This window comes from Zootermopsis nevadensis, unplaced genomic scaffold (genome assembly GCF_977971745.1).
Source record: "Zootermopsis nevadensis isolate Lab colony 2312 unplaced genomic scaffold, Znev_1.0 Znev_ptg000019l, whole genome shotgun sequence".
Lineage (NCBI taxonomy): Eukaryota > Metazoa > Arthropoda > Insecta > Blattodea > Termopsidae > Zootermopsis > Zootermopsis nevadensis.
The window spans coordinates 3,720,601-3,747,109 of record NW_028259151.1 but is presented as its reverse complement, the minus strand read 5'-3'; the positions used below and the strand labels follow the sequence as shown (position 1 = coordinate 3,747,109).

At 36.7% G+C, this 26,509-nt stretch overlaps 1 protein-coding gene and 1 long non-coding RNA gene across 12 annotated transcripts in view; one reads left to right on the top strand and one right to left on the bottom strand.

Annotated features, from left to right (window-relative positions):
• Arms (Ankyrin repeat-rich membrane spanning) overlaps window positions 1–26,509 on the bottom strand; it is a 118,870-nt gene that overhangs the window by 60,897 nt on the left and 31,464 nt on the right. For 5 of the 11 annotated variants that reach the window (XM_022082396.2, XM_022082397.2, XM_022082395.2 and 2 more), the window contains 6 exons: window positions 5,282–5,413; window positions 5,046–5,144; window positions 4,129–4,227; window positions 3,629–3,826; window positions 3,418–3,516; window positions 1,614–1,805 (listed from right to left, as the gene is read on the bottom strand). In XM_022082396.2, the coding sequence (XP_021938088.2) occupies window positions 1,614–1,805; window positions 3,418–3,516; window positions 3,629–3,826; window positions 4,129–4,227; window positions 5,046–5,144; window positions 5,282–5,392 (798 nt within the window). In that variant the 5' untranslated portion in view covers window positions 5,393–5,413. Of the gene's footprint in view, window positions 1–1,613; window positions 1,806–3,417; window positions 3,517–3,628; window positions 3,827–4,128; window positions 4,228–5,045; window positions 5,145–5,281; window positions 5,414–9,990; window positions 10,415–17,661; window positions 17,804–26,509 lie in introns of those variants that run through there. The other 6 variants (XM_022082389.2, XM_022082390.2, XM_087351451.1 and 3 more) reach the window with 3 other exon arrangements.
• LOC147873362 (uncharacterized) lies at window positions 11,671–12,806 on the top strand. The gene is made up of 2 exons (XR_015535852.1): window positions 11,671–11,728; window positions 12,193–12,806. It is a non-coding gene; the product is annotated as an uncharacterized LOC147873362 (long non-coding RNA).

Below are 26,509 nucleotides of genomic sequence, written 5' to 3'. Positions count from 1 at the left end.
CTTGATGTGTGACAAAGGTTAAAGGAATGCTTCACATGTAACTTCAATTAGACCATTATATTAAGCTTAAAACAAACATTCTGGTCATACAAAAATAATTATTTTAAGATTTAAAAAAGGAATGGGTTGTCATTGTTCTCCAACTCAACTAATGAGTGAAAGACGACACACCCACACTACAGATATGGTCCTCAGGTGCATAAATATAACATACTGGTAGCAAAGTCTCTTAACATGAGACACAGGTAAAGCAACATAAGTCTCCATGAACATTATTATTTTGGACAAACACATTTCAAAAACTGGAACTTAGACAAAGATCTGACCAAGGGATCCAAGTGCATAGGAACTCTCCAACCCTGTTACCTAATATGGAAAAAGATCCAGTTTCTGAATCACCATGTTTGAAGATACCATGATGGACAATGCCCAAAATAATAATCATGTTCATGGCAACACAGCATCATCATAATCAACATAGGTTTACTTCTAAAGATACAGCATGAGTTCCAAGCATTAATAATCAGCATTACTTGTATATAATATCTTACAGAAAATTCTTATGACAGATTAAAAGAGTGAACTGTTTTCCATTAGGACTGCATAAAGTTTCTCAAGGATTCAAATGAAAAAATTCTCAAGTGCACTTCATAGATTGACAGTGCTGATAAAATCTTTTCCTTTTGAAATTACAAATCCAGAAGTTTCTATCCCCACAAAATCCTTTCCTCGTCCAAACAACCTAGAAAATAAATATTCTTTGTGTTCTTTTATTATCTTTCAAGAAAAAACAGGTGTTTGCTTGAAAAGACCTTTAAGCAATTAATTATTTATATTCTTGAATTATGCTCCCCCCTAATAATTTTTTTGGATACAAAATTAATTTTAAATATCAGTGAAGCTAATATCACTTGCCAGTACAAGATTATCACAAAGTGTCCGACAGTATTTCCAATTCTACATTGAAGAAACATTCACTGAACTTTTCTAGTCATTTAAGGGGCAATCTATATCAAGAGAACACACAGACAAAATGGAGAGAGTGCAGACTTATTTTTCTGGCAGAATATAATAAGAATGTTCATACCTTGTCTCAGAAATGAATTACTGGATCCTATGTTACCATTTCTTCCAGTATTATATTTTTTCAGGTATGCTACAAAGAAGTCTTAAATTTTAATTTCATTAGCCCCTATCTTTCATGGACCCCACAGAAACAGTCATGACAACCGTGGTTAATATATACACATAAGGATGTCCCAATACAGGATATCAGCCATACACAAACATAGTGCAATCAGTTCTTCAAGGAAAGATTAAAATTTTCTAAACATTTATAATTCTCAAAATATTTCTCATGCATCTACATAAGAAATTAAACCTTAACAGCAAGCAGGTAACAAATTAACTGAAGTGAAATTAAAGGAAACACAAAATTATTTTAAGTGGACATATCCTTATAAAAGGATGACAGTAATGAGGAGAAATAAAAATATTAATTTTCAAGCAAGAGTCATAAGGTTCTCTATAAATGATTAAAATTTAGTTAATTAAATAATAAGATGAAATTCATAACAACTCTAGTTTTATGCAGGACCTTATCTTCATCTCACCTGTATGTTTATATATGCTCCCACATTGAGCAAGGCTACAGCAATTTCATGAAATCCCTCCTTGCAGGCTAGAGTTAGAGCTGTGCAACCATCTTTGTCCAAGGCATTCACATTAGGCTTATGTTCCAACAAACGGTTTACAACATCCACATGATTCCCTAAAGTTGCTACCAACAATGGTGTCCAGGAGTACTGAAGCAAAACAGCGTTAACACCGATTAACTATAATTTTCAAATTTCTTGAAAACTGTACATAAAATAAATAACACACAAATACTTTTTTATCGCCCAGTACGATTAATTAATTTTCTAATAATTAATTCACTCACATACTCCCTGGTAGTAGATCTCAGAGTTCTACATTGCCAACACTAAAGTTTATCACTGGTCATGACTCCGAACCAGTTCTATCCATCTCCCATTACCACAACCTATTTTCCTGAGCTCCATCTTAGTAACACCTAGTATCAGAAGACCAAAATTATAATATTGGTAGGTAATAACTTTCAAGAACATGGAAAGCTCAAACATTTTGAAATGATGGTAACACATCAAAATTACAATCACAAAGAAATTAAGAGCAGATTAAATATGGCAAATTACTGCTTTCATGTCTGCTACATAAAAACAAAAATTAAAATACACAAAATTATAATTTTACCTACTGTAGGGACAGGACACATTACGGGTAGAACACAGATTGAGAGTTATTAAGAAGAGGTTGATGTGGAGAATATATATATATATCTAAAAGAGATAAAGTGACAGGAGGCTGAAGAAAACTGCATAACAGGGAGCTTTATAATTCACACTCTTCACTAAATATTATTAGCAATACGAAGTGTCCGAGAAAGAGCATGCACATTTTAAACAATTTTATTGAGAAATTAAACAGAGTTAAGAGAATACAGTTAACACCACATTAAACAGCAAACTCAGAAAGCTTTTTCCCCACACATTTCCTGAAAGATAGATTGGGAGAGGTGGGCCCATTGCATGGCCTGCAAGATCGCCAGATTTAAAGCCCATGTATTTCTTCCTTTGGTGGTACACAAACGACCAGGCGTACCGCACGAGTCACTTCTTTGCAAGATTTGAAAATCCGCATCATCCATTCTGTGGAAGGAATCATGCCTCAAATGTGTGGCAACGCTTTCAGGGCTTTTTAATACCGGATGGACATTGTGCGAGAAACAAAGGGAGCTCAGGTCGAAATGCAGTGAAACGAACAAAGGTGCGAAAAAACTTTCTGAGTTGCTGATTCATGTGGAGAAAACCGTACTCTTCTAGCTCTGTTTATTTTTTCAATAAAAATGTTTAAAATGTGTGCACTCTTTCTTGGACACTCTGAATAAAGCTGAAGAGGATGAGATTGTGGAGAATACAGTATGTATAAAGGAGATAAATGTGTACAAATTCCTTGTTTTTAAAACCTGAAGGGAAGAGGCACTAAGACCTAGGCAAAGATGGAACTTTAGAAAATAATGAAGGCAGGTGTGGACTGGATTAATTTGGCTCAGGATAGAAACCAACAGCTTGGTTCCTTCAAAGGCAGAGAATTTCTTAATAAATTGCATGACTATTAGCTTCTCATCTGATTCACATAGTTAGATTGTTAGTTAGAAAAATAAAAAGGCAAGAAATAGTTTGTAAAGATTAACACAGAGATTCAGATGTCAACCAGTCATAATAATAAAATAAACAAATAAAAAACAGTCTCCATCATTAATATGTTTTAAAAATATCAATGAATTCACACTGGTACAATATAACATAAAACTACAAATTTACACAAGAAACCTACCATTCCAGCTGTATCCACATTTGCCCCTGCTTTTAACAAACTATCTACAATATCAACATTCCCTTTTCGGCAAGCCCACACAAGAGCAGTTGTACCATACTGTAAACAAAAAACAAGAATAAACATTAAATGTTAAAATTACTATTTGGTTAAAATACTAAACACATTGCAATTACAAAGCTGTATAGCTCAGTAACTTTAATTTGCATACCTTGTCACCCACATTAACTTTGGCTCCATGATGTATGAGGTTTCTGGCAATATCTACATGGCCTCTTCCAGCTGCCCAAAGCAGTGATGAAATATGGTAATTGCCATGAGCATTCACTTCAGAACCACGGTCCAGCAACAATGCTGCTGCCTCTGAGTGGCCCTTGTATGTTGCCCACATAAGTGCTGTCCATCCACCCTAAAACAGAAAGGTACCCTTACATTTATTACATAACTTCTTGAGGTTAGTATGATACAATATTTCAGACTAATTGAAAACTGTCCTTCTGGTTTCCAAAACTTTGCAATTAATGTCTCTTAACACCTTTTCAGATGTTGAATCAGTCTGTTTTTAGAAATGATCACTGAACCAAAACTTTACATACACATAAGTACTTTTACTGTGAAATAATAAGCCCCCCAAAAAAAACATCAGAAACATTTCTATCATTTGCAGAATAAAAAACAAATAAAATCTGAAACTTCATAAAAATACCATACCATATCCCTGTGCTCAATATCAGCGCCATGTTCCAAGAGTTCCATACAAATGTCTGCATAACCTTCTTTGGCTGCACACAAAAGTGCTGACCAGTTATCCTGAAACAAAACTCAGTACTCGTAATAACGTATGAAACTTTGCCTTCCAGTACTACTTACAGCGTGGTAATTTGTTTGCAAAAAATTAATTTGGAAATTTTTATAGACCGCGTTATATTTCTGTATTTTCACAACAGGAATAATTAGGTAAGCCATCAAATCAGAAAAGTTGTGCTACATTCATACTGGTATGATCCTACACTGAATCAATCACACAAATAGCTAAGCACAAACAGACTTGGCATCAACATGTCTGGGTGCACCTGTTTATTCTCTTGGCATGTGTGCATGCAAGTGCACGCATGTGCGCACACACGTACACCTTGCTTATGAAGTAATTTCCCAATGACAGTGAGCATTCACCTCCTTATTAATGAAGAAAATCTTTCCATAAAATAGTTTACACTACAATTATTTCCAAATTTTCTGTCATTTATAAAATGAATATAAATTTTAAATTTTAGTGGTCTTGATGTCTGCACCATGTCGTATTCTGGTTGTAGATCAACATTCTGCAAGAATGTGCTGCGCCCATCTTCAGGGTAAAGTGAGGTACAGAAACATAAGGTACATAGGGCACGAAAGTCCAAAAGACCACAATCTACACTGAAGAGGAGAAAACATTTGTATATTTTACTTGAGTATGTATATATAAATACATTATTTTTAAGTGTGCATGCAAGGCAAATGTGTTATTTGCTTATGACAAAATTTCTTACAGTAGTACAATAAATACCAGTATCAAAATAAATGTGCTGTAAGAATCTATCTGGTGTAATAACGTTTACATCACATGCAAACACTTTGTAATGACTTACTGCATCCTCTGCATTGGCATCAGCACCATGATTTATTAATTCCCTTACAAAGTAAAGTTTTCCTTTAGAGGCAGCTACTATAAGTGCAGTATTGTTATTCTGAAACAAAAACATAAACAAGGACTGAATCAACAACATACTTACAAAAATCATACCTCAGAGGAAGGTAAATGATATTAATTAGGAATTATCTACATTAATAATTCTATGAAAATAGTTTGCATGAAGAGTCTTACCTCATCTCTATCATCTATTTGAACTCTTTTGTTCTCAAGAAAAATTTTCAGCCCAGCTAAGTTATCATCTGTGATATAATTCACCAGAGAGCGGAAACAGAGAGAGACCATCGATTCGGTGCGGTGGAGATTCTGAAACAATAAAGTACATGTGTTAAGTGCCATTTAACCTGCTTACATTCCTGCTTTATTAGTGCCAACAGAAATGAGTGTTGGAAACAATCACTATAACTCTGCCAACAAATTATTTATGTCAGCCACATCCAAGTTTATCAAACACATGTACATTTTTATTAGTACCAGAACATGGAAAACAATACAATTCACAGATACATCTTCACAGCATGTTTATATAGTGTTAAGAAATCATATCTCAGCAAAGAAATATAAAGTCTGTTAAAGATATTTTAATTTGCACATGAGGTCTAAATTCTATAACTAAAATTCTGCAGTTAAATTCAACACGGTGAAGAATGACAAGATTTCAGTATGGGTATACAAAAAATGAGTCAAAGCAGAAAAAACGTTCAGTGTTTAACCTGTTACAATGAGGTCATATTTAATTTTGTTCCCATAAAAAAACAGAAGAACTGTCCTGATAAATACCATTATTATAATTTGTGCACAACCTCTTCACTGTAGTTCCCTATACAAATATTTATTATCACTGAATTCACATGGGTGACATATGCAGAAAAACATATGATTTAGCTGCTAATATGCTTTATCAGGAAGTATTTTTATGTGCCTGCTTTGATAATTAGGACACAATTTTTCCTCTTCTTTCAGAGCTCATGTAAATTTTATATAATGGAAACAAGTTTTAGTATTTTAACATATATAGTTTACTACTTGTACTATTGCATCATTTAATGTCTACCATATACTATTGAATTCTATAAAGACCTATTATACAACAACTTTTCCTTGCAAAAATATTGTGTGTAAACAAAATTGCTGTTCTCAAATACAAATTATAAATATTTAACTCATGTCACACATCCTGCCTGGGCTTCCTTGCCTCTTTGTCTTGGTTGTGATAGAAAACGGTGAACAAAAATTAGAAATCTATAAATAAATATTAATAAACAAAACATTCTTAAATTATATTTCCTGAGTGCATATACACAAATTCATGGAGACTGTTACTGAATTTAGGAGTTTTTCTGCCCCTTAACAGGAAAAGTCTTACAATGTGGGACAGTAACCCTGCCTAATATCCTCCAGTATTTTAACATAACTGATATTGGTATTTTCATTTTGTGGAGTTTATTTAACAAAGCTGTCAGTAGCTCAGACTATACAGCACTGTATATGATGATTAATGAATTGAAAATGATTCAGAAGGAATAGTAATGGTAAAGGTCTATTTAAGGTACTATCCCAGAATTTGCCTTGAGGAACTGAGTAAAACCACAAGACACCTTAGCCAGGACAGCAGGTCTCTAAGCTGAGATATGAACCAGAAACCTCCCAAATATAAAGCTGGAGCACTAATTACTCAGTTGAGCCATTTGGTAAACAATAGTCTTTGTACAGCTACAAGAAGACATATATCTATGTAAAATAATGCGCGCACACACACACACACACACACACACACACACACACATGTACATTTTCCTAAACATTAGTTAACTTATAGAGACACCAAAAACAACTGGTGAAAACATTTTCTTATAACAGTTACACAACCATGCAACAAAAATACTCTGATATGACAATCCATTGGTATGTTACATACCTTAAATTTATTACATTAAATAGTAACCACAATGAAATGAGTATGTAGTATTCTTTTCCTTTACAAATCTGGACATACTAATTCACAAGACTCCAGCTCGTTCTGAAGATAAAGACACCCCATAACTAATGATACAAGTTAAAATATCTTATTGTGTTTTCTTTTGTAAAACAGGTGGTTTAAATATTTTTGGTCTATTTAATTATCCAATTCAACATTTAAAAGAAGTTTCTGTGAACACATTTTTTGTGCACCTGATGTCTATCTACTTTAAGAATTTGTTATTTTTGTAGACTAGACAGATACAAGTTCTTGTTTCCCTTTTTCCACTTCTGGTTTAACAGATATTTCTGTGAAAAAATCCTGAGAAACCACTTGACTCCTACAAAGTCAAAAATTTAGTCACTTTTCTAGCAACAGTAAGATAAAATCTGAACTGTTTGTTGCCTTTCAGTTTCAGACACTGTATAATTTTACGAGTTCAATAACTACCTTGTATTTTATGGAGTTGTAGCCTCTTTCACTTTTCTTTTTGACTTACAATTCAACACACCCCTGACATACATGTGTCGAATACCAATATAAAAAGATCTACTTTGCTTGGAGCATGGTAAAGAAAATAAGCAATTTTTTTTTCTGTTTAGGAGACAGGAAATACTAAATCAGGCCCAATGTTGAATAACTGGGTCATGAGCCCATGACACAGTTTCCAATTTTTTCACATTTCTTGGAACTAATGCCTCTTTATATATATGCTGAATTTCAGAGGTCAATTCCATCTGAGAGTGCCCTGAAAAGGCAAGACATGCAGATGGTGCAATGACACTTACATAAAATATAGAAGTTTGAATTCAGAATCTTCACAAATTGACATTTTTTCTATGATGTGAAATTTTTTTTGGAAAAAATATTACCTAATTTTAGAAATTCAGAAAGTCTACAATTTCCTAATATGTCTCTCCAAGACACTGCTGTACAAGTTGTGGATACCAAAATACCCAACTTTCACAACAAAACGTCAATAATTTTCCTTGGGTTATTTATCCAAGTGGAACATTTTGTGTTTTTATATTTTTTCCCCATGACAATCCTGTGCCAATTTTCAAAACTGGAAAAACCGATAATTTTCTTGGGATTGTCTTTCCAAGAGGAAAACCACTCTTTGCCTTTTCCATTTTTTCTATAACACTTTATTTAATAGAAAAAGGCATAATGAATGGATGGATGGATGGATGGATGGATGGGTGGGTGGGTGGGTGGGTGGGTGGACAGACAGTTGATGTTTCGTGAATGGATAATCCTAGAAACCTCACTGAACATCATGTTACTGAAAGCCAACTCCTCATATTTTTATCTTGCAGCAGTATTAAAAAAAGAGACGGAAAACAGCAGCTGTTTCCAACCGTCTACACAAATGAGACACTACTATGAAAATAAAGTATTCCTGAGAACTACTGGTTATTCTTTTCTGTATGATAAGTCACATTATAGTAAATTTAAGTATGAGAAGAAAACTTACAATCAAATTATAAGCAGGAAGTCCCATGTTACATACAAATAACAATAAACAATAATGAGTTTTTTAACAAAGAAAATAACATAACTGAATAACTGAATTTTCAGGAATTAAATTTGGTATTAATAAGCAAAATTTAATTTTAAATTTTGCATAAGTATATAAACATCCATTTTATTACTCTTGTTTAAGAAATGTGTCTATACAGTACAAACAAAGAACAATCTAATATTTATTCACCACATCTTAGTTCACAGAATCTTAGTACTATCATGAACCAAGTATCGTTACGTACTACGATTAAAACTGTGAGTGACCTATAAAATTCAGTGTATCAGTACAGTTAATAACACAAACAAGTCTTATTATACACATCAAAACAGAATTCAGTAAATTATGTACTTAGTCACCCATTTCAAGCACAGATTTTAGGCGAACTTGCTATGATTTAGTCATTCAGCAACTTAAATGTTAGTGTTAGGTTACAGACATGGTTATAAAAAAACAATGTGGTAACATAACAACACAAAATACCAGTACATAAAGAACCTGAAAAACCACAAATTTCACGTTCATTGTTCAATAGGTCAGTTCAATATTGTAATTTTACCAGTTATTAAGTCAAACAATTATCTATCACTGATCTTGAATGAAATCATCAACTTTTTACCTAATAAATATTCCAATTTCCACAAAACCAATTGTTTCATTGTTTTGATGAACTCCTGAGCTCAGAAGGCAAATCTTCAAATTCTAGATCTGGGATTATAGAATCTGGCACTAGATAACGAACTGACAAATTAAACATATTCATACAGTCGACAGTTGATGATAAGAGCTGCTACTTCAATCAATGTTAAAGAGCAAATACTAGCTAAAACATTTTAGTAAAGACATTTCAAACCTGTTAATTTTAAATCCACAAAACACAGGATGATTTAAAATATACTATTATAAGGCAGTGCCTTCACAGAAAAAATATATCAAGTGCTTATGTGCGTCATAATACATTCCTCAGTAGAACACATCTTCACCCAAAATGAAGTAGTGATCTAATTGTAGTGACAGTGACAATGGTTGTAATAATTTCTAGATAATACAATAATACTGCACTGAGACTTATAAAAATGGAGATTATAGCAAGAGATTTGTATGTACAAATGGGACAATGGCTAAATGTTCACGATATGCGATTAAATATATCGGTGATATAGCAGTCGATATGTACGATAATCATTTAAAACTGTGTTGACTGAACATTTATAATAATGAATGATAAACTAGGAGCCTGCCAACAAAAGGCACTGAACTAAATAACAATGACGACATCTTAAGTTGTCCAAAACCTATATGCACTGATTCACTGGATATATTCAAACAGTAAAGAGGTTAGGTACTACAATGTTAATCAGAGTTTCACACAAAAGATTTTCTGACCAAGTGACTGACCGTCTGCGAAACTCTCCGCAGACCGAAGCTAAATTTCCGTCCAACACTGCCTCCCGACCCGTCAGCGGCGGGTGCAGTAATGGCGAAGGTAGGAATTGGCAGATGAAGATGGGAAACAAAGCCATGATGTCCTGTTGGTTCACTTCCGGCCACAGAGCCTCTCGACGCCGAAGTCCAAGTAGCGGCAGGTTCCGGGATGTGAAGATGGAGAAACGATGTCGCTCGACGGCGACGTTTTTCGGTGACATTTTCCGGTGCTGGGGTTGCGTCAGCATTGGCAATGGACATCGCAGATGTCAACTGACAAATGCTCTACCAATGATTCTGGTGTTCCTCCACCTTTCATCAAAGTATTCTTTGCCGTTTCCTGAACGTAGTATTGTGGAGTTGAGAACCGTCCAAAGGGGAATCCTTCATTGGGCATCTACGAACGAATGTAGGCAATAATCTCACTCACTACAGTGAGAATGCCAGCTAGTTTACCAAACAGGACTGGACTGGCGTGTAAGGTTCTTACTGCTGCTATAAGCAGTGTCAGGTAACAAACTGATATCATAAGAATGCTAACTACTTTTACAAACAAGAGTAACGCTGGCTAAAGTCTAAAGTCATTTCTCTTTCCATATAAATAGCACCTAAGCAGCAAATCTGAAGAAGCATGGTGTCATCACCCACACTTGACAACGAATTGATGCTCATACCATGGTACTAAACTTTGTAAGATTTGAGGTTATTAAGGCAGAGAAAATGTGAACTACACTGAGTGTTTCTTGTTTATCATTGTGCTTGTCTGGCAGAATCTACCATTTTTATGTATTTTACAACAAATAAATTTATCAAAATATGTCTATTTATATATATATATATATATATATATATATATATTCTGTGTAAATAATATATATACTGCGGACTTCAGACAAATTTCGTATAAAAATCCTTTGTGTGTTCATATAACACGAACATGGGGTTTGGGCGGATTTTAGATAGGCGTTTATTGAGTGGTTTTGACTAATACATGTTTCCACATTAAACGCTGCAGAAAACTAAAAATTACGAAGTAATCAGAAACATTTTCAAACTAATTCTGCTAAACACAGTGCCAACACAAAGAATCATCATCATCATACACCAATTGTCAACCTCTCATATTTCATAAGGGCGCAAAATTTTCAAGTCTACCACTAGTCTCACAAGTCTTATAAATAAAAAGGCATAACTTAAAGTAGCATAAAAATATACTTAATTACGCACACCTTTTACTCTGTTGATGAATTTATGATGTTTACAAATAAGTCACATTTTCATTAATGTTCTTGTCTCCATATGATATAAATGGGTAGTACAATTTATCTACTGTATGCAACGGGAGGATTTATTTGTATCACTACTTAACTTCGACCTTTTGCTTATATTACGTGAAATCTTTATAATAGTACAAATTGTACTTGTAATATGTTGTATTTTTATGTATTATTCCACGGCCTATTGTCATATGGCAAACGCAAAAATCCACATAGTGTAATATAAATGTATGTATGTAACATGTTTCGCGTGTGTTTACATTCTCCCGTCATATCTGTAACACGATATGCAATAAACATCTGAATGCAAGTCCAACACAACAAGCCATTAAATATGCTAAAATAGCGACGTAAACAAGCCAACAAGCCTTTGTGACTTTAGAGGAACATGGAGATAATTTCTGCAACTGGTCTAATCTAATTCACTGTGCCATGTAAGTGTTACATAGATAAGTTCTGTTACAAATAAACGTTGACCTTGAAAACCAGAAATCATTGTTCGCCTTAGCCGCCCTCGTATCATATATATCTTGACAGGAATTTCAGATTTTCAAAGACCTTAGGACTTTCAAGAGGTTAGTTCGATACTGATAACTCCATAATAATGCTCACCTACGTTTCTGTATTTAACAAGAAAAGTACATCCAACTTTAAAACACATTCAATAAGGATAAAAAAACACGGTTTCTTCTATTCTGGTTTATTATAAAGATAAAGACTGCATTTCTTTGCCACATAAGCAAAAATTGGAATTCTTTGATTTATCTCAACACGGATAGATCAAAATAACGAAGAGAAACAGTAACGTGAAAATCCATACATGTTTCACATAACATAATGTAGGAACGTCAAGTAGATGAAACTGTTTGACTGTTTAATTACGGCACATTTTCAACAGGTCTACAATGACAGTTGAGGTTCCCAAGGCGGCAAGAATGAAGATGGCTGTCTTCTGGATTCTTGCGCCGTGCAGTCTTGTAGAAGAATCATCGCCCTATTAATGCAGGCAGCAAGCGTCTCTGAAACGTCGGTAAACTTCTACCAAAATACACCACGCAACAACCTAGAAGACAGCCATATGTCTGAGTGTTGTATAGCATCCGATGGTACGAAGACTACAAATGATAAACAAGGAAGGATGAGTAGTCCTGCTTTATCCTGCCATCCAAGCACTTCGCCCTACCTGAAGAGGCTGAGGATAGCCTTAGTTCGGATGGTAGGGCCGAGATTCGAACCAGGGCCCTCCCGAAATAAGAAACAGAGGTGATAACCACTCGATCACGACAGTCGATAACAAATCAGCAAGACAGGACAAGACTAACTACCTGCTGGTAAACAGGGCTGAGTTTCGGAATTGATGAAAGTCGGGGGAGAAATTCCTGAAAGCAACACAGCACTTATACACTTATATAAGCAGTGATCTAAAATGTTAGTGGGGTATTCCGGATCCATAATCGCAGTATTCATACCGAGGTCATGTCGGTATTTATCAATAAAATCAAATATTTCATACAGATACGTATATTCCATTACACTAAGCATAAAGCACATCGCCTCATCAGTTGATATAAAAGTGGAAAACAAACAATTCACGTGTTCGCCGTGATATAATTTCCTGTTTTAAACACAAACATATCTCTCAAATAAAATTGTACAAAATCTATAGTTGTGCAAAAATGCTCCCTTTAGCGGGCCCATACCAAGAACAGTTTATATTAATTTCTAGAAATTCATGATCGATATTTTAAGTTCATCACAAACTTTTGAACGGTGAAGAGGCAATGCTATTCTTGCCGAGTAAATTCCACGAAAAATCGAGATGCTTACTTTTTAATTTACCAGATATTTGTGTCTACTGAACTTCTGTTCAGGCGAAAAACAAAGGAAACAAAACAAGTCTTAACAGGAAGCAAATTCCTTTAAAATTACAAAGGTTCTTTTATCACGCAAATATGTCAGAAATCTACAAATTCTGTCAAATAAATATTAAAGCACGAGACAACAGTACACATCACCAATCAAAGTACCGAATTTTAAAACCCGTACGAATTTTTGCCTTGCGCGGAATACGGACTGACGCTGGCTTTATATCCGGCTAGTCCTGTCACATATTAACCTCCACCTCTAGCACACGATCGTCCTTTCCAATGGAGTTTCCTGTTTCCTGCAGCGAAGTCTCGTCTTCACTTCGCACAATTTAATGCAAGACTGGTACATGGCTAACACGTTCATAAATATGATGTAAAATGTCAACAAATACATCCCTAATAAATACCAAAAGCCTTTACCTTCGACAAATCCTTAGCGCTCCAAAGGCTCCAATGTACGCGGCCGTGCATACAATGTTCTTGGACCACACGCATTTTCGCCTGCCTCGAGCCGCTTTCCGCCATTTAAGGCGTTGTTAATAGCGAGATTCCAGTTCCTCACTGGGTAGGGTGGAGGCGAGAATTAAGGTGGCTATCTGTTGGGTTGTCCTTATAGTCTGGTAGAAGTTTCCCGACGTTTCAAAGGCCCTGATGATAGAGGCAGCAAACACCTCTAAAACGTCGGTAAACTTCTACCAGACAAGGCGCAACAACCCAGAAGACAGCCATCTTAGCCGTTGTTAACAGGTCAGAGAGGGGATTGGCGGTTGAACTAAACAAACTGACACAAGTCTGACGAAGACACCAGATGAGTCTTGTTATTTTCTTCAGTCACTCCAAGTGAATGCCGTGATAGTACACTGAAATTGGCCACGTCCGTTCCTCAGACATTCTTTCTTATTAACCACATAATAATCCCTCATCTAAATTGTAATACAGCCCTCTTATAATAATAATTTTCAAGACTGAATAAAATCACCGAAAAAGAACTGCATAAACTCAAACTAAACCAAGTTTCACAAATACAGTGGAGTTGTTAAAATACAGAGAAATAAAGTAATTTTATAGAAATTCCACATAAAATATAAATTCTTTGTAAAATTTCCATTAACTTACATGTGAAATATCCACGTCACGATTAAATACAAATAATTTTACAAATATCTCCTATTACAAGTTTATTTTAAATTTACAAGTAATTTATATAGTTCCGAAACTCTGGCATGTTGCTTCATCTTGTCCAAGCATGAATTCCGCCTATTTAATGTTTCCAGAAATAAAGTCATTTGGCAAACAGGCGAACGTGTGTAGAGCCGAATTATTCCCACAAAGTCCATGTTTGAATTTGATGGTCATCAGTCCAACCACGAAGCAACACGATGTATGGATAAACTACATACGAACATTGCTACCTCGATGCTGGCTGCAGATTATGCATGAAACAATGTTTAATATTTACGAAAACATTTCTAAAATGCAGGGAATAAACAGAACTAATCACAAAAAAAATATGTAATTTTGTCTGGTTTCTCCAATCACATTCGAACAGATGGGTTAAGGCCTAACTTTGCTGTATCGATAATAAATTTGCGAAGTTAAAAATATCATTTTTCCATAATTTTCGTGCTAAATTAACAGCTTTTAGTAAGTTATTTTCAATGAACCCTACATGAAAACTTCGGAATTACGAAGTGATGCCGGAAGCTAATTTTGGAAATTAGCTACTCTGCTTATAGTCCTACTGAAAACTATGTTTGATAGACTACTGTTAATGTGACTATCAGTAATGTAAAGTAATCAACACTGAACACATGCTGGAACCAGTCTTGTCGCTTCTTCCACTTCTGGTACGTAAATAATGCGGTCAAATTTTTCAGAAATAACTACGGTATATAAGATTTGAGGTTTTCACAGCGATGAGTATGAATATTTCTGTCTTCTGGGTTGTTGCGCTGTGTAGTGTGGTCGATGTTAACCAACGTTTCTGAGGTCATACTGCCTCCGTCATCAGGGAGATTCATCGCCCTTCGCCCTGATGACGGAGGCAGTATGACCTCAGGAACGTTGGTAAACATCGACCATACTACACAGCGCAACAACCCAGAAGACAGAAATCTTCATACTAAGAATCGCCCTGGTGACGGAGGCAGTATGACCTCCGAAACGTTGGTAAACATCGACCACACTACACAGCGCAACAACCCAGAAGACAGAAATCTTCAACTACGGTATAGTTAATATTTAACAAAGTTAATTTAAAAGATTATATGTAAGTAAACTAATAGAGTATTGTCACAGAAACGTATATTCACTTATGACTGCCGTTGTTCTTATGGGGTGAAGTGAAAACGTTTACGAAACACAAGGTAATATTCACGGCGACCAATGTCTCGAAGTTACAGGCTACATATTATTGAGCACTAAATATTACAACGTTGTACGCACATTAAAGATACAAAGCATTTTGTTTATTTATTTATTTACTTATTAAGCAATGCGCCATTATACAGATATTCCACAAAACGATTAATAAAAAAAAATGTATTTCTACCACGATTAAACCTTTAAAGTGTATAACTGACCATAATGAGAGTAATCTTTATGATTCGCATAAATTACTATAACCTATGGTAACGCTGGTAAGGGATTTTCGGCGTTGTGCCCGCCTGTAAAACCTATGTCTCCTATGTTTAGATAGAATGGTCATGACACACAATTTTTCGTCAGTGTATATCATTTTACTACCACACATTGAAGTATTAGTTTCACTAGAGGTGAAAATTGAAACCTAAACACCTGTTCTCCATCTAATGTTATTTTTAAATAAAAGGGCAGTTTCTCGAGCGTCACATTAGTATTAAATATATTGTATATAATTCCTGGCGCTTCCCATGCTATTTAAAGAGCGAAATGCAAAACGCTTTTAAAGAATTACATACTGTTTAATTTCTTACGCGAAAAGGAAACCTTCGAAAACGTCATACCAGTATCTCCAAAAATAAGACGCAACCTAAGGACATACGGTGACTCATGTTACGAATTTTGGCGTACAGGAAAATGTGCAAAATTTGATAAATTTCTAGTTATCGTTTATATGCGATAAAAAGATTTCGTGTATTCACACAATACAGTACAGGTTTCTCCCCAAGCAAACAACATATTCGTTCATGGATACGCGCGCGAAGAACATAGGTTCGACATATTCACATCATAATATTCGCTGCTGAGCACATAATTCTTACCAATTAACTCCACAGAGCAGGGTCCTTCTTGAGAAGCCGATAATACACTCAGCTAGTCAAGAAATTGCCCATCTTTCATGTAACCCGAAGATTCATTACCGTGAACACAAGAACCACCCATCGGTCCCTATCCTCAGCCAGATGAAACCAATTCACACCTTCAAAACCAAATTTCCCTAAGATCTCAATGTTCTCCATCAACACTCCATCTCATATTTATTTGAAAGACATTAATTGGTCATAAAACCGACAGGTCCATCACTCTAAGTAGGATTTGGGGTTTTCACTACAGTGAGTACGAAGATGACTGTATTCTGAGTTGTAGCGCCGTGTAGTCTAGTAGAAGTTTCGCCGCTCTCACGATGAAGGCATCAAGGACCTCCGAAACGTAGGTAAACTTCTACCAGGTTACACGGGGCTACAATGTAGAATACAGCCATCTTCGTCCACCACCCTCACGACAAAGTCTTGATATCCAAATCTATCCCGAGCCAGTTTAATTTCTGTTTCACTATTCTATCTTGATATTGGTCTTCAGTTTTTGGACTGGTTTCTTACTAAACCACGATGTAATGTGTTTACCATTCCCAGAGATTTTCTTTTCTTTTTTTGTCTTGGGCATAAATAACCTAGTAAACACTTTTTTTAAAATTCGTTGAATTTTCTATTCTTCCCTTAAGACAGGAGATAACGCCACGTTATTACGAAACCAACAGTTCTTTGTAAAGTTTTAACGATTGGTAATATCCTAAACAAGAAGCAGAGTATAATATTCAGTTATTGAAAGTAAGCCAGAAATCATGAATTTACTCAAAATTAAATACAAAAAAATAAGTAGGCTTGTTAAAATTTATATTTGGCAAAATAATTCTCAATAAATGAATAACACAGTGTCTGGAGGTCTCAAATTCGCCATGTTTCAATATGATTCAGACGCGTCTCAAAAGATCATGGAACGTCGCGGTAAAGTGGCCGAACCCCCTGCTTCGCACTCGAAGGTCCAGAGACCGGCTATGTTTATTGAATTTCCTCACTTTCTCCGGGCAAATTCTGGAACAACACTTCGAAATTAACGACACTCACTTCCCTATTGGCCATTCACAATTTTCCTAATATACGAAGCAGTTGCAAAAGTGTCGTTAAACAAGAATAAAGTGTATATAAAGTTACACTTAATATGTAAATGTGGACTGAAACAAAAACGGGCACATCACAAAAAATCACACTCTCTGGGCCCCGAGTTCACTACACCCTCACCTGTAGGCCTAAATTGCCCCGACTAAGAACTCGGGGCAGTCCACCTAACGACCTCATCATTGAACGTGGAGAGAAAGCACCAACAGACTCCACCGGCCTTACAACGAGTCAACAAACGACTGGCAACGACAACCACTGCTACTGGCCTAATCCAACGCAGCACGCGACTACGTCACTACGCTCTCTTCACGAACAAAGATTACAGGCAGAACCTTGACAATTTAAGATCCAGCGCAACTCCTTCAATGCACAGCTTATCTGACGACTTCTATTTAGGCATCTTTCGGAGTCCTCTTTCTTTAAATTGGTACTTTGGTCTGTTCTTCTACAGCTACCTTTATTTCTGGTAAAATTTCGTTACATGACAGGTAAACGAATCACAAACGATTCCACTGTTTCCCAAAATCAAAATTCGAGCACAGAACTAAAGTAAAACACGGAAAAATAAGTAAAATGTGCTCTGAAGATGGCTGTCTTCTAGGTTGTTGCGCTGTGTAGTCTGGTAGACGTCTAACGCTACCTCCATCATCACGACGACTGCCTGTAAGGACTTCTGAAGCGTCGGTAAAAGTCTACACGGCGCAACAACCCAGAACACAGCCACCTTCAGACTCACCGCCTTGAAAACCTCATATCCTACTAACTGTGTTATTATAAACGTAGCTGGATATAAAAAAAACGAAGCAGAATTTGACAAAATTAAATGATTTCTTCAATATATAACAACACGAAATACAAGAAATAACTACACATAACGTGAACAAAGAATAAATGCCACAAAACTTCCCAAAAATTTTAAAATAACAGCACGAAATATATTCGACTTGCCCACAAAGGACTGTATTGATACCGAACATTCATGAAACAGGGTTTCCTCTTGGTATTAAGAAACGGATAAGTAAGTGGTATTTTGCTTTTCTAATTAATGTGTGATGAAGTAATAATTCTAACAATAAGTAGTTTGGTGGCCTACACATCAATGAGGGTATTTTTTGTGCATTTAAATAGGGACACGAGCACTCAAGTCCAAGTAGACTGGCACGTATAGTTGGCGCAGTAGTTTTTGGCCGGTGGAGAAGCTAGCGGAGCTGGCGGACGGGCCTACTCTGTGTACCTGAGGTGGCACGGTCAGTGCATTTCTTTTGTTTGGGCGTTCAGTCCGATAAGTTCCTCGGTGCAGTCAGCATTATACTATCGCATAAGAGACTCGCTCCTAGCCTTCCCCTTGAAAATTCCACCGGCCAAAAACTACTGCGCCGACTATACCACACAGAAAACCTATTTTCTTTTGCGGAAAAGATCTCATGAAGACAATGTGCGAGGGAATTAGCCATCGTTACACACAGCACAAGACACGTGCGATCTCTCAACATATCTGAAGAGAGGGGTGAAACGAACCAACATGTTTTTGGAATTTCGTATACCTCACTCTGGCATTGAAGATATAAAACAACAAGTATTGTTTCAAAGCTAATCGCACTGCAGATATCACATTGTAGAGTGAGAAATTATCTTTACCTGTCTTGTTAAATATTCACCATATCGGGAAACGTTCCAGATAAAACCTGTACATCGTAATGAGATTGAACGGTATGCTACAAAAATATGCAACACTGCGATAACGGTTCAACGGAGCTAAATCAGTATAACGACTAAATTACAAGCCCGACAACTCAGGTTCGATTCCCGAAAGTAGCAAAAGATTTTTCTGTTGGCTACCGCCAGTAGCCATCTCAGTGGCTACCAGTGGGGAGAGATCAAGAAAGAGTGGAGCTATACCTCCACACTCCCATATACCTTCATGGTGCGATGCTAAAGTTCTGAGGAGTTCTAATAAGATATGTCGACACATCAAAATTTTGGTAAAATCATACATCAGTCTTGAGTACTGCACATGAAGACCTATAAATTTTTCATTGCCACAAAAAGGAAGATTAATAATATCGTGGGAAGTAAGTGAAACTCCAGCCTAAATCTTTAACTTAAGAGGAGAGCTGGTATTCACCTGAAAACGGATAACAGCTCTAGACCCACATGTCCATATAACCTGTCCCCCGCATTAGCTAACTTCCGCATCATGTGATGGGATGCACAAAAAGGTTACAAGGGCCTCCTGCAGCCCCGAGCCTGTACACCCCTGGTGCTAGTGGGAGAATCTCCAAGCTGCCTTTCCATGGTTACTGCGGGTGCCATGGTTGCCTGGGGAATCCCCAGTATTCCGTGAGAATCCTCCGTGATATCATCCAGCCAGACACCCCGTCCACTCAAAGGCCACTTATCCAAGACACCTCTTGACATTACTGGCTCCATTAGCAAAGGTCAAATTCTGTAGAACTGGGCGTGCACAGCTGTCCCATCTGAGCTTCATGTGGGCTCACGAAGGAGGGGTGAATCTCTGCGTTCGACGTCCGTTAAAAGTAAAAGGCAAAAGGTTCAGAGGTGTGAGAGTGCTAGCCGATAGTCCATTTACAAACATTATTTCCCAGCGGCCGTACTTTGCATCTCCCTCTCTCAGTTCCTGTATCGATAATATATTTGTATTACATTCTACCCGTAAGCTAATGACATAAGCGAAACGTGGGCACTGCACACTGGGCCGACCCAAATCAATATTAAATTCGCCTATACAATATTAACAGGACAGTGGTCAAATAAAAAATGTCGAAATCCATTCAGTAGTTGTAAGATGAAGCATTCGGACAAACAAACGAAAGGGACACCTCGCATCATGTGTTCATTTACACACATATGTTGCAATCCGTGTAACAAACATTACAGGACAATTTATTTCACTTTTGAAGCAAAATAAATAAAACAAAATGAAATCAGAGCTCCTTGTACCACTTCCGTTCAATTCGCGTTCAACCAAGTCGTGAGCACACTTCAAACTGCGTGGCGGAAGTTTAATAAACTTCGCAGTGGAATCACCTGGCGTAAAATTACAGAATCAATTAAGAGCTGCCATCAACATTAACGAGGGTCCCGTTGACTTGGATTTCGTGTGCAGCATCGTGCCATAATGGACAGCACTTCCGTTCTGCCAAGGAAAACATAATTTACACTCCGCAGGGTCCTTATCGTTCCAATAAAACTTCTTGAATTAGTCTGAGGAACATTCCGTATTCGATGCAGTGTCGTTTTGTCTACATAACCACTTCGTGACGTATCAGACGAAAATTAAATTCTATTAAAATGCAAAAATTTGACGGCCGTTATATTTCGCACTTTAAGCACGCAATGAAAAGACTAGTCTCGATTTATTAAGTATAGTTATCTCTCTTCAAACTGCATGAAGATAAAAGGGACACTTATAACTGAAAAAGTGCAAAGCCTGCCAGTAAAACAAATGAAGACTCCATTTTATCCATTCATATTGCAACGAAAAGCAGTCTTGGCAGGGGCCGAGCCAATAAAACAATGTTTCCTAATTTTCACCCTTCATAAACATTGACGACTATAAGCTTAACAGGCATCAGTGTTAGTATATTTACGTTGTTTCAATACACAACGCGTTAACAGAAACAACTGTATTTCTTTGATTTAAGACGAAGTTTTTTCACATTTTAAAATTCCTGATTTCAGAGTGCGTCTTATATTTGATGACGTCTAAGGATGGATATAGAGTCTTTTTTTCTTTGAAATCTATTACTAAATCAAGGGTACGTATTGTAATCTATGACGCCTTAAAATCGATTAAATACGAGATATAAACATATTTATGCCGTAATGAAAATCTGTAGCCTGTAAAGAGTAAAGTTTCAAAACTTTCTCTCGGTTGGTACATATGCACTTATAACAGACTACAATTATTTCCTCAGAAACAAGTAGAGACACATGCAAAACTGGAAAGCGAATCTAAAATTGAATTAAAGCAAGTATTTTATCTTAAAACGTGTCAGCTTTTACCGCACTTCAAACGTTCGCCTTTCCCTCAGCTCCTGACGGATGTAAATGCAAAATTACGTCGACTTGTCCCCCCGTGGTACTGCTGTCAAGTCATGAAAATCGCGCAATAATACGATATTTTAAAAAATAATTTATAAATTTAAAGAGTGTATATGTGCAGTAGGGAGTCGAGTAAAGGGATGATTATGAATTGGGAAGGATATACTGAGAAAATTCACTAAATATCTGTCGGTATAGTCGGCCTACCTGCCGAGAATCAAACAAGGGACCTCCCGGGTTAAAAGCTGGAGTTTTGCCTACTATACGATAAAGCTACAGTCACAGTCCGCCGGACACAGGGACATTATAAACAACAACAATTACCCCAAAGGCCAAGTGTCGGGACAGGAAGTAAGCACGGAACTTTGGGCCAAGGGTGTGACTGCGTTGCCTACAGCACACCCTTGTGGGGCGATGAGAAACTAATAGCTCCAGTGTAATTTCTTCTACCACGGAAGTCATCCATGAATAAACCCGGTTCTCACCAATAAAAAGCCAGCATCTAGCGGTTTGGGTTACGGCAGGACACTATAAATCTTAAATAACTTAATTATGTGTAGGAATAAAGCAATGTAGGTCCACTTCTTCAAGCGATATAAAGCTTTAGACCAGTATAAAGAAAGGACATAAAAACAACCAGAAATACGCACGTCACTATCATAAAATCGATCGATTATATTATCAATCATTCAGATGGGAGAGGGGAGAATTGCAGCAAACATTAGGGAAAAAAAACATACGTATAAAAAGTTTATTGCAAAACTTTAAGTAAAAGAGACTTCTTGGAAAAACTAGACGTAGGTCGAGGGGAAAATTTTAATATGGATTAAACGTGTCAAAGGGCAGCCTCGATTCAAATTGCTTTTCTGAAGACAACGGTGAAACTCCCCCTTCCATAAAAGCATGGATTTTTTTCACTGTACTGTGGACTTTGCCTGATGACGCTGGGACAAAACGAAGCTTTCAACAGCAGTGCTGAACACAGCACTAGCGGTACGTACTTAAACCACGCTCCATTATTCAGTTAATATGCTCGCCACAGAATATATCACGTCAATCTCAAGTGTCTTAATCCAGCCTGATTTTAAGGTGATCTCTCTATATACAATTGAACTTCATTGCATTTCAAGTGCAAAGTCAGATTTCTTATCGCTTTGTAGTATGTACATAATAAGACTCATATTCATTATCCGTCTATACTATAATGCGGGTTTAATTTTAACTCCACGAATATCATTTACATCACGAACAACGCTACGTGAAATATTCAAAACGGCAAAATAGGAAATACAATTCACGATAAAATACGGGAAGAATTACAGTAAAGACGGCAAGACTAATTCAGACTTGAACCACTGAATACAAACACAAAACCGGGGAGAAACATAAAGTCTAAAGCAGTAGAAAGATTAGTGAACTGAGGTCTACCTAATCTAATACGAGATAAAAGCAGGGAAAATGTACAAAGAATAAAACATGAAAAAATTAAATTTCCTCAAGACAACAGTCAATCAAAAATATTCAACTTAACAGTGATTTATAAATTAATCACTGTCACAACTGGTTTGGTTCTTCCACCAAGGTCACCAGATCTCAATCAGACAGACTTCTACTTGTGGGAATCAATTAAAAATAAGGTTTACGCCGACATTTTTGACACCAGAAACCAACTTCTGCAATCATGCAGCATGCAACAAAATAGGTATGTTCCACATCTACGGTTTTAGATCGCGTTCGAGTCGATCTTCGACCCGATATCACGTCAATGCATGTGTTCATGCCCGCGGAGGAAATTTCGAGAATTTGTCGTGACTTTTTTAAAACTCTTTTTATAGAAGCATTTGCTCATTAGACCTCCTTGACAAACTGATGTTCTAAAACGCATCTATAATTTATTACACATAATTTATACCACCCTATATAAGCCAGGTACAATAAACGTAGTATTAATTTTCAAAAGAATGCATTCCGGAGTCCGTGTCGTTCGGTGTTTATTCTTCGTACACGGTATTGTAATACCTTATCAGTTCTTCTTGCACACAGCCGCTAATATGAGTTACAACTTCTGAACTTTCGAACGTATCAACAAGTTTCATGCTATAACAGATCAAGTAGAACTTATTTTAGCCAGAGAAGATCATTAATGTTGAGTCTGAATGTAAAGCAAACTGGTTTGAGTAAATCAAATCTAAAACTTCTTGACGATGGTGAAGAGTCAATTGAATAAAAATTTTCTTGGATATTATCCATCGTCTAGTAAATATAAAACGTAAAACGACGTTTCGGAGATGGCACTCTATCTCCGTCTTCAGGTTCCTACACAGTTGGGCCCACTAGATAGAGCTAATCCCTAGTCCCATCTCCGAAACGTCGTTTTACGTTTTATATTTACTAGACGATGGATAATATCCAAGAAAAGTTTTATTCAATTGGTTTGAGTAAGATGAAAAAGTCTACGTTTGACCCCATTTTTTAGGTCACAACATAATATGCAAATCACATAATTCCCACACCCATACATGTCACGTAAATTACCGCCTGCAATAACAGATCTTAATAAATCATGAATCATCGTCACATAAATCACCCCTTTTCCTTTACAAAGATGGGTTTTTCTGTTAAAACATAAATAATTCCTCGTCCTTAATGCAAGAATGGATATGTGTTACATTTATAGCACAACAGACGGGAAGTGTTAAAGTTATGATCATTGACCCCCTGATACTGTTTTGCCTACCGTTTTAATTGGGTGTCATTGATATTTGACGTCACGCTCAAGGTCAGTGTAAATAAATTTCATGTTAGAACTGACATAAATGTCAAAAGATCAACGACTTTTATTGTAGGACAGACATATGTTCCTGTAATTGGGGGGGGGGGGGTGTTTTCACCAGAGGTTGCTGAACTTCAACATGTCTCGCTGCAAAGTCTTCCGAGGGGCAATGTTGTAACACACTTTCGGAGCTACAGAAATTATCTTCACAGGAATCGTATCAAGGACTTTGGGGGGGGGGGGGGGGGGTGGACTTTGTTCGTGCTATCTCCTCTATGGAACAAATTCGTTCTTATAACCGTTTTTATCATGTTTATTTATTTATTTATTTACATAAACCACCTTTAGAGGTAATCGAAATGCATTTTGAGGCTGTAGTCTTTGTTCCTAGAATTTCGTCGCTGACACAAACAAAAATGTTCCTGGAGCCATCCTTCAACCGCGCTTAGCTTCCCAGCCACAGAAACAACCTTTATCGATATTAGAACCCAGGACACTTTTTTTGATTTTGGCGTTTTCCGGCTTCAAGAAATAAGCACTCCAAATTTGCAGAAAATTTATTTTTCCCCTCTCGAGCTGCAAGCGAAAATACACGCACTTTAAATAAATGTAAAAATTCTTGGGAAACCTATCGATTATCGGGTCTTGTCCTTGCAAAGACAATGTGATGAAAATCATTGTCTCCAGTTACGCTTGCTTGGTGCACGAACCATCTCTGACGTGGAGTGAAAAAACTACTTACTGGAACAGCGAGGGGTGCTTACAAGCCTCTCCATTACATTTCAGGCAAATGGATCCACTACACTACCTTTTTTTCAGACGCCAGTGTCATACATAATAAAACAGAACGCTTAGTTCTCAGCGCGACTCCTTAAAGATCAAAATCTGTACTGAAAATAGCTGTTTCCATTCCAATATCATAACATACCAGACACAAGCCAAGGTCCACTGCAACAAAACGAATTCTTGCTACGTAGTAAGACAATAGCATAATCACGACGGACGCTCTATGCACCAAGGAAGTAAAAGCAAGGATAGCCATGGCCAAGGCAGCTTTCGTCAAGAAGAGGATACTTCTCACTAGCAAGTTGGGCTTGGAGATGAAGAAGAAACTAGTGAAGTGTTACGTATGGAGTGTCGCGCTGTATGGAGCAGAGACTTGGACACTCAGGAAGAAGGAACAGAAATACCTGGAGAGTTTTGAAATGTGGTGTTGGAGAAGAATAGAGAAGATCAGGTGGACGGATCGAGTGACCAACGAAGAAGTATTGAGGAGAGTCAACGAGCAAAGAAACATTCTGCAGGCGATTACACGAAGGAAAGCTAACTGGCTGGGACAAATTATGAGAAGGATTGGGTTACTGAGTGATTTCATCGAAGGCCAGGTTGAAGGAAAGCGAGGACTGGGAAGAAGACTGATACAGCTAACCGACGATCTTAAACAAGGAAAGAAGATGAAGTTTCAGGAATTAAAACGAGAAGCTGAGAATAGGGAAAACTGGAGAGCTCTTTTTGGGCAGAACAATGGACCTGTCGTCAGACAAAACACTAAATAAAAAATAGTAAGACAATGTTACAAGACACGTGTTTTAATGCAACATATTTCGATAACAGAGTACTGCCTGAGGCAACTCACGTGTTTGCAATTAAAATTATCAATACACCTGCAGAACCAACGTTATGTTTTATTGTAAACTGACAAAGAACTAAATCATGATGTCGCAAGCCACGTGTGCAAGCAGACGTCAAAATGCACAGTTTTAAATGTCTAACAGAAATTCACAATGGATGCCGTAACATAAGACACGTTCGTTTTTTTAGACATTTTACCATCAGAAATATTTTAGCCTGATAAGAAAAAAACCACCTCTGAGTAAATCTTGGAAGAATGGGTTAAATTATAATTTACTCATAATGAAATGACAGTAGCAAATACAATAACCGTCACAAACATTTCTTACTGACGACATTTCCTGCCGCGTAAGATACGTCATATCGAAAACATTTATTGTGAGTTACGGCTACCACCTGCAAACATTTTAATGAACTTTCTGACATTGTGACGAGAATATCGCTCCAATAAATTTCAAAGAATGTCACAATGGAGAGATTTATGTTGGCACAGCCGTA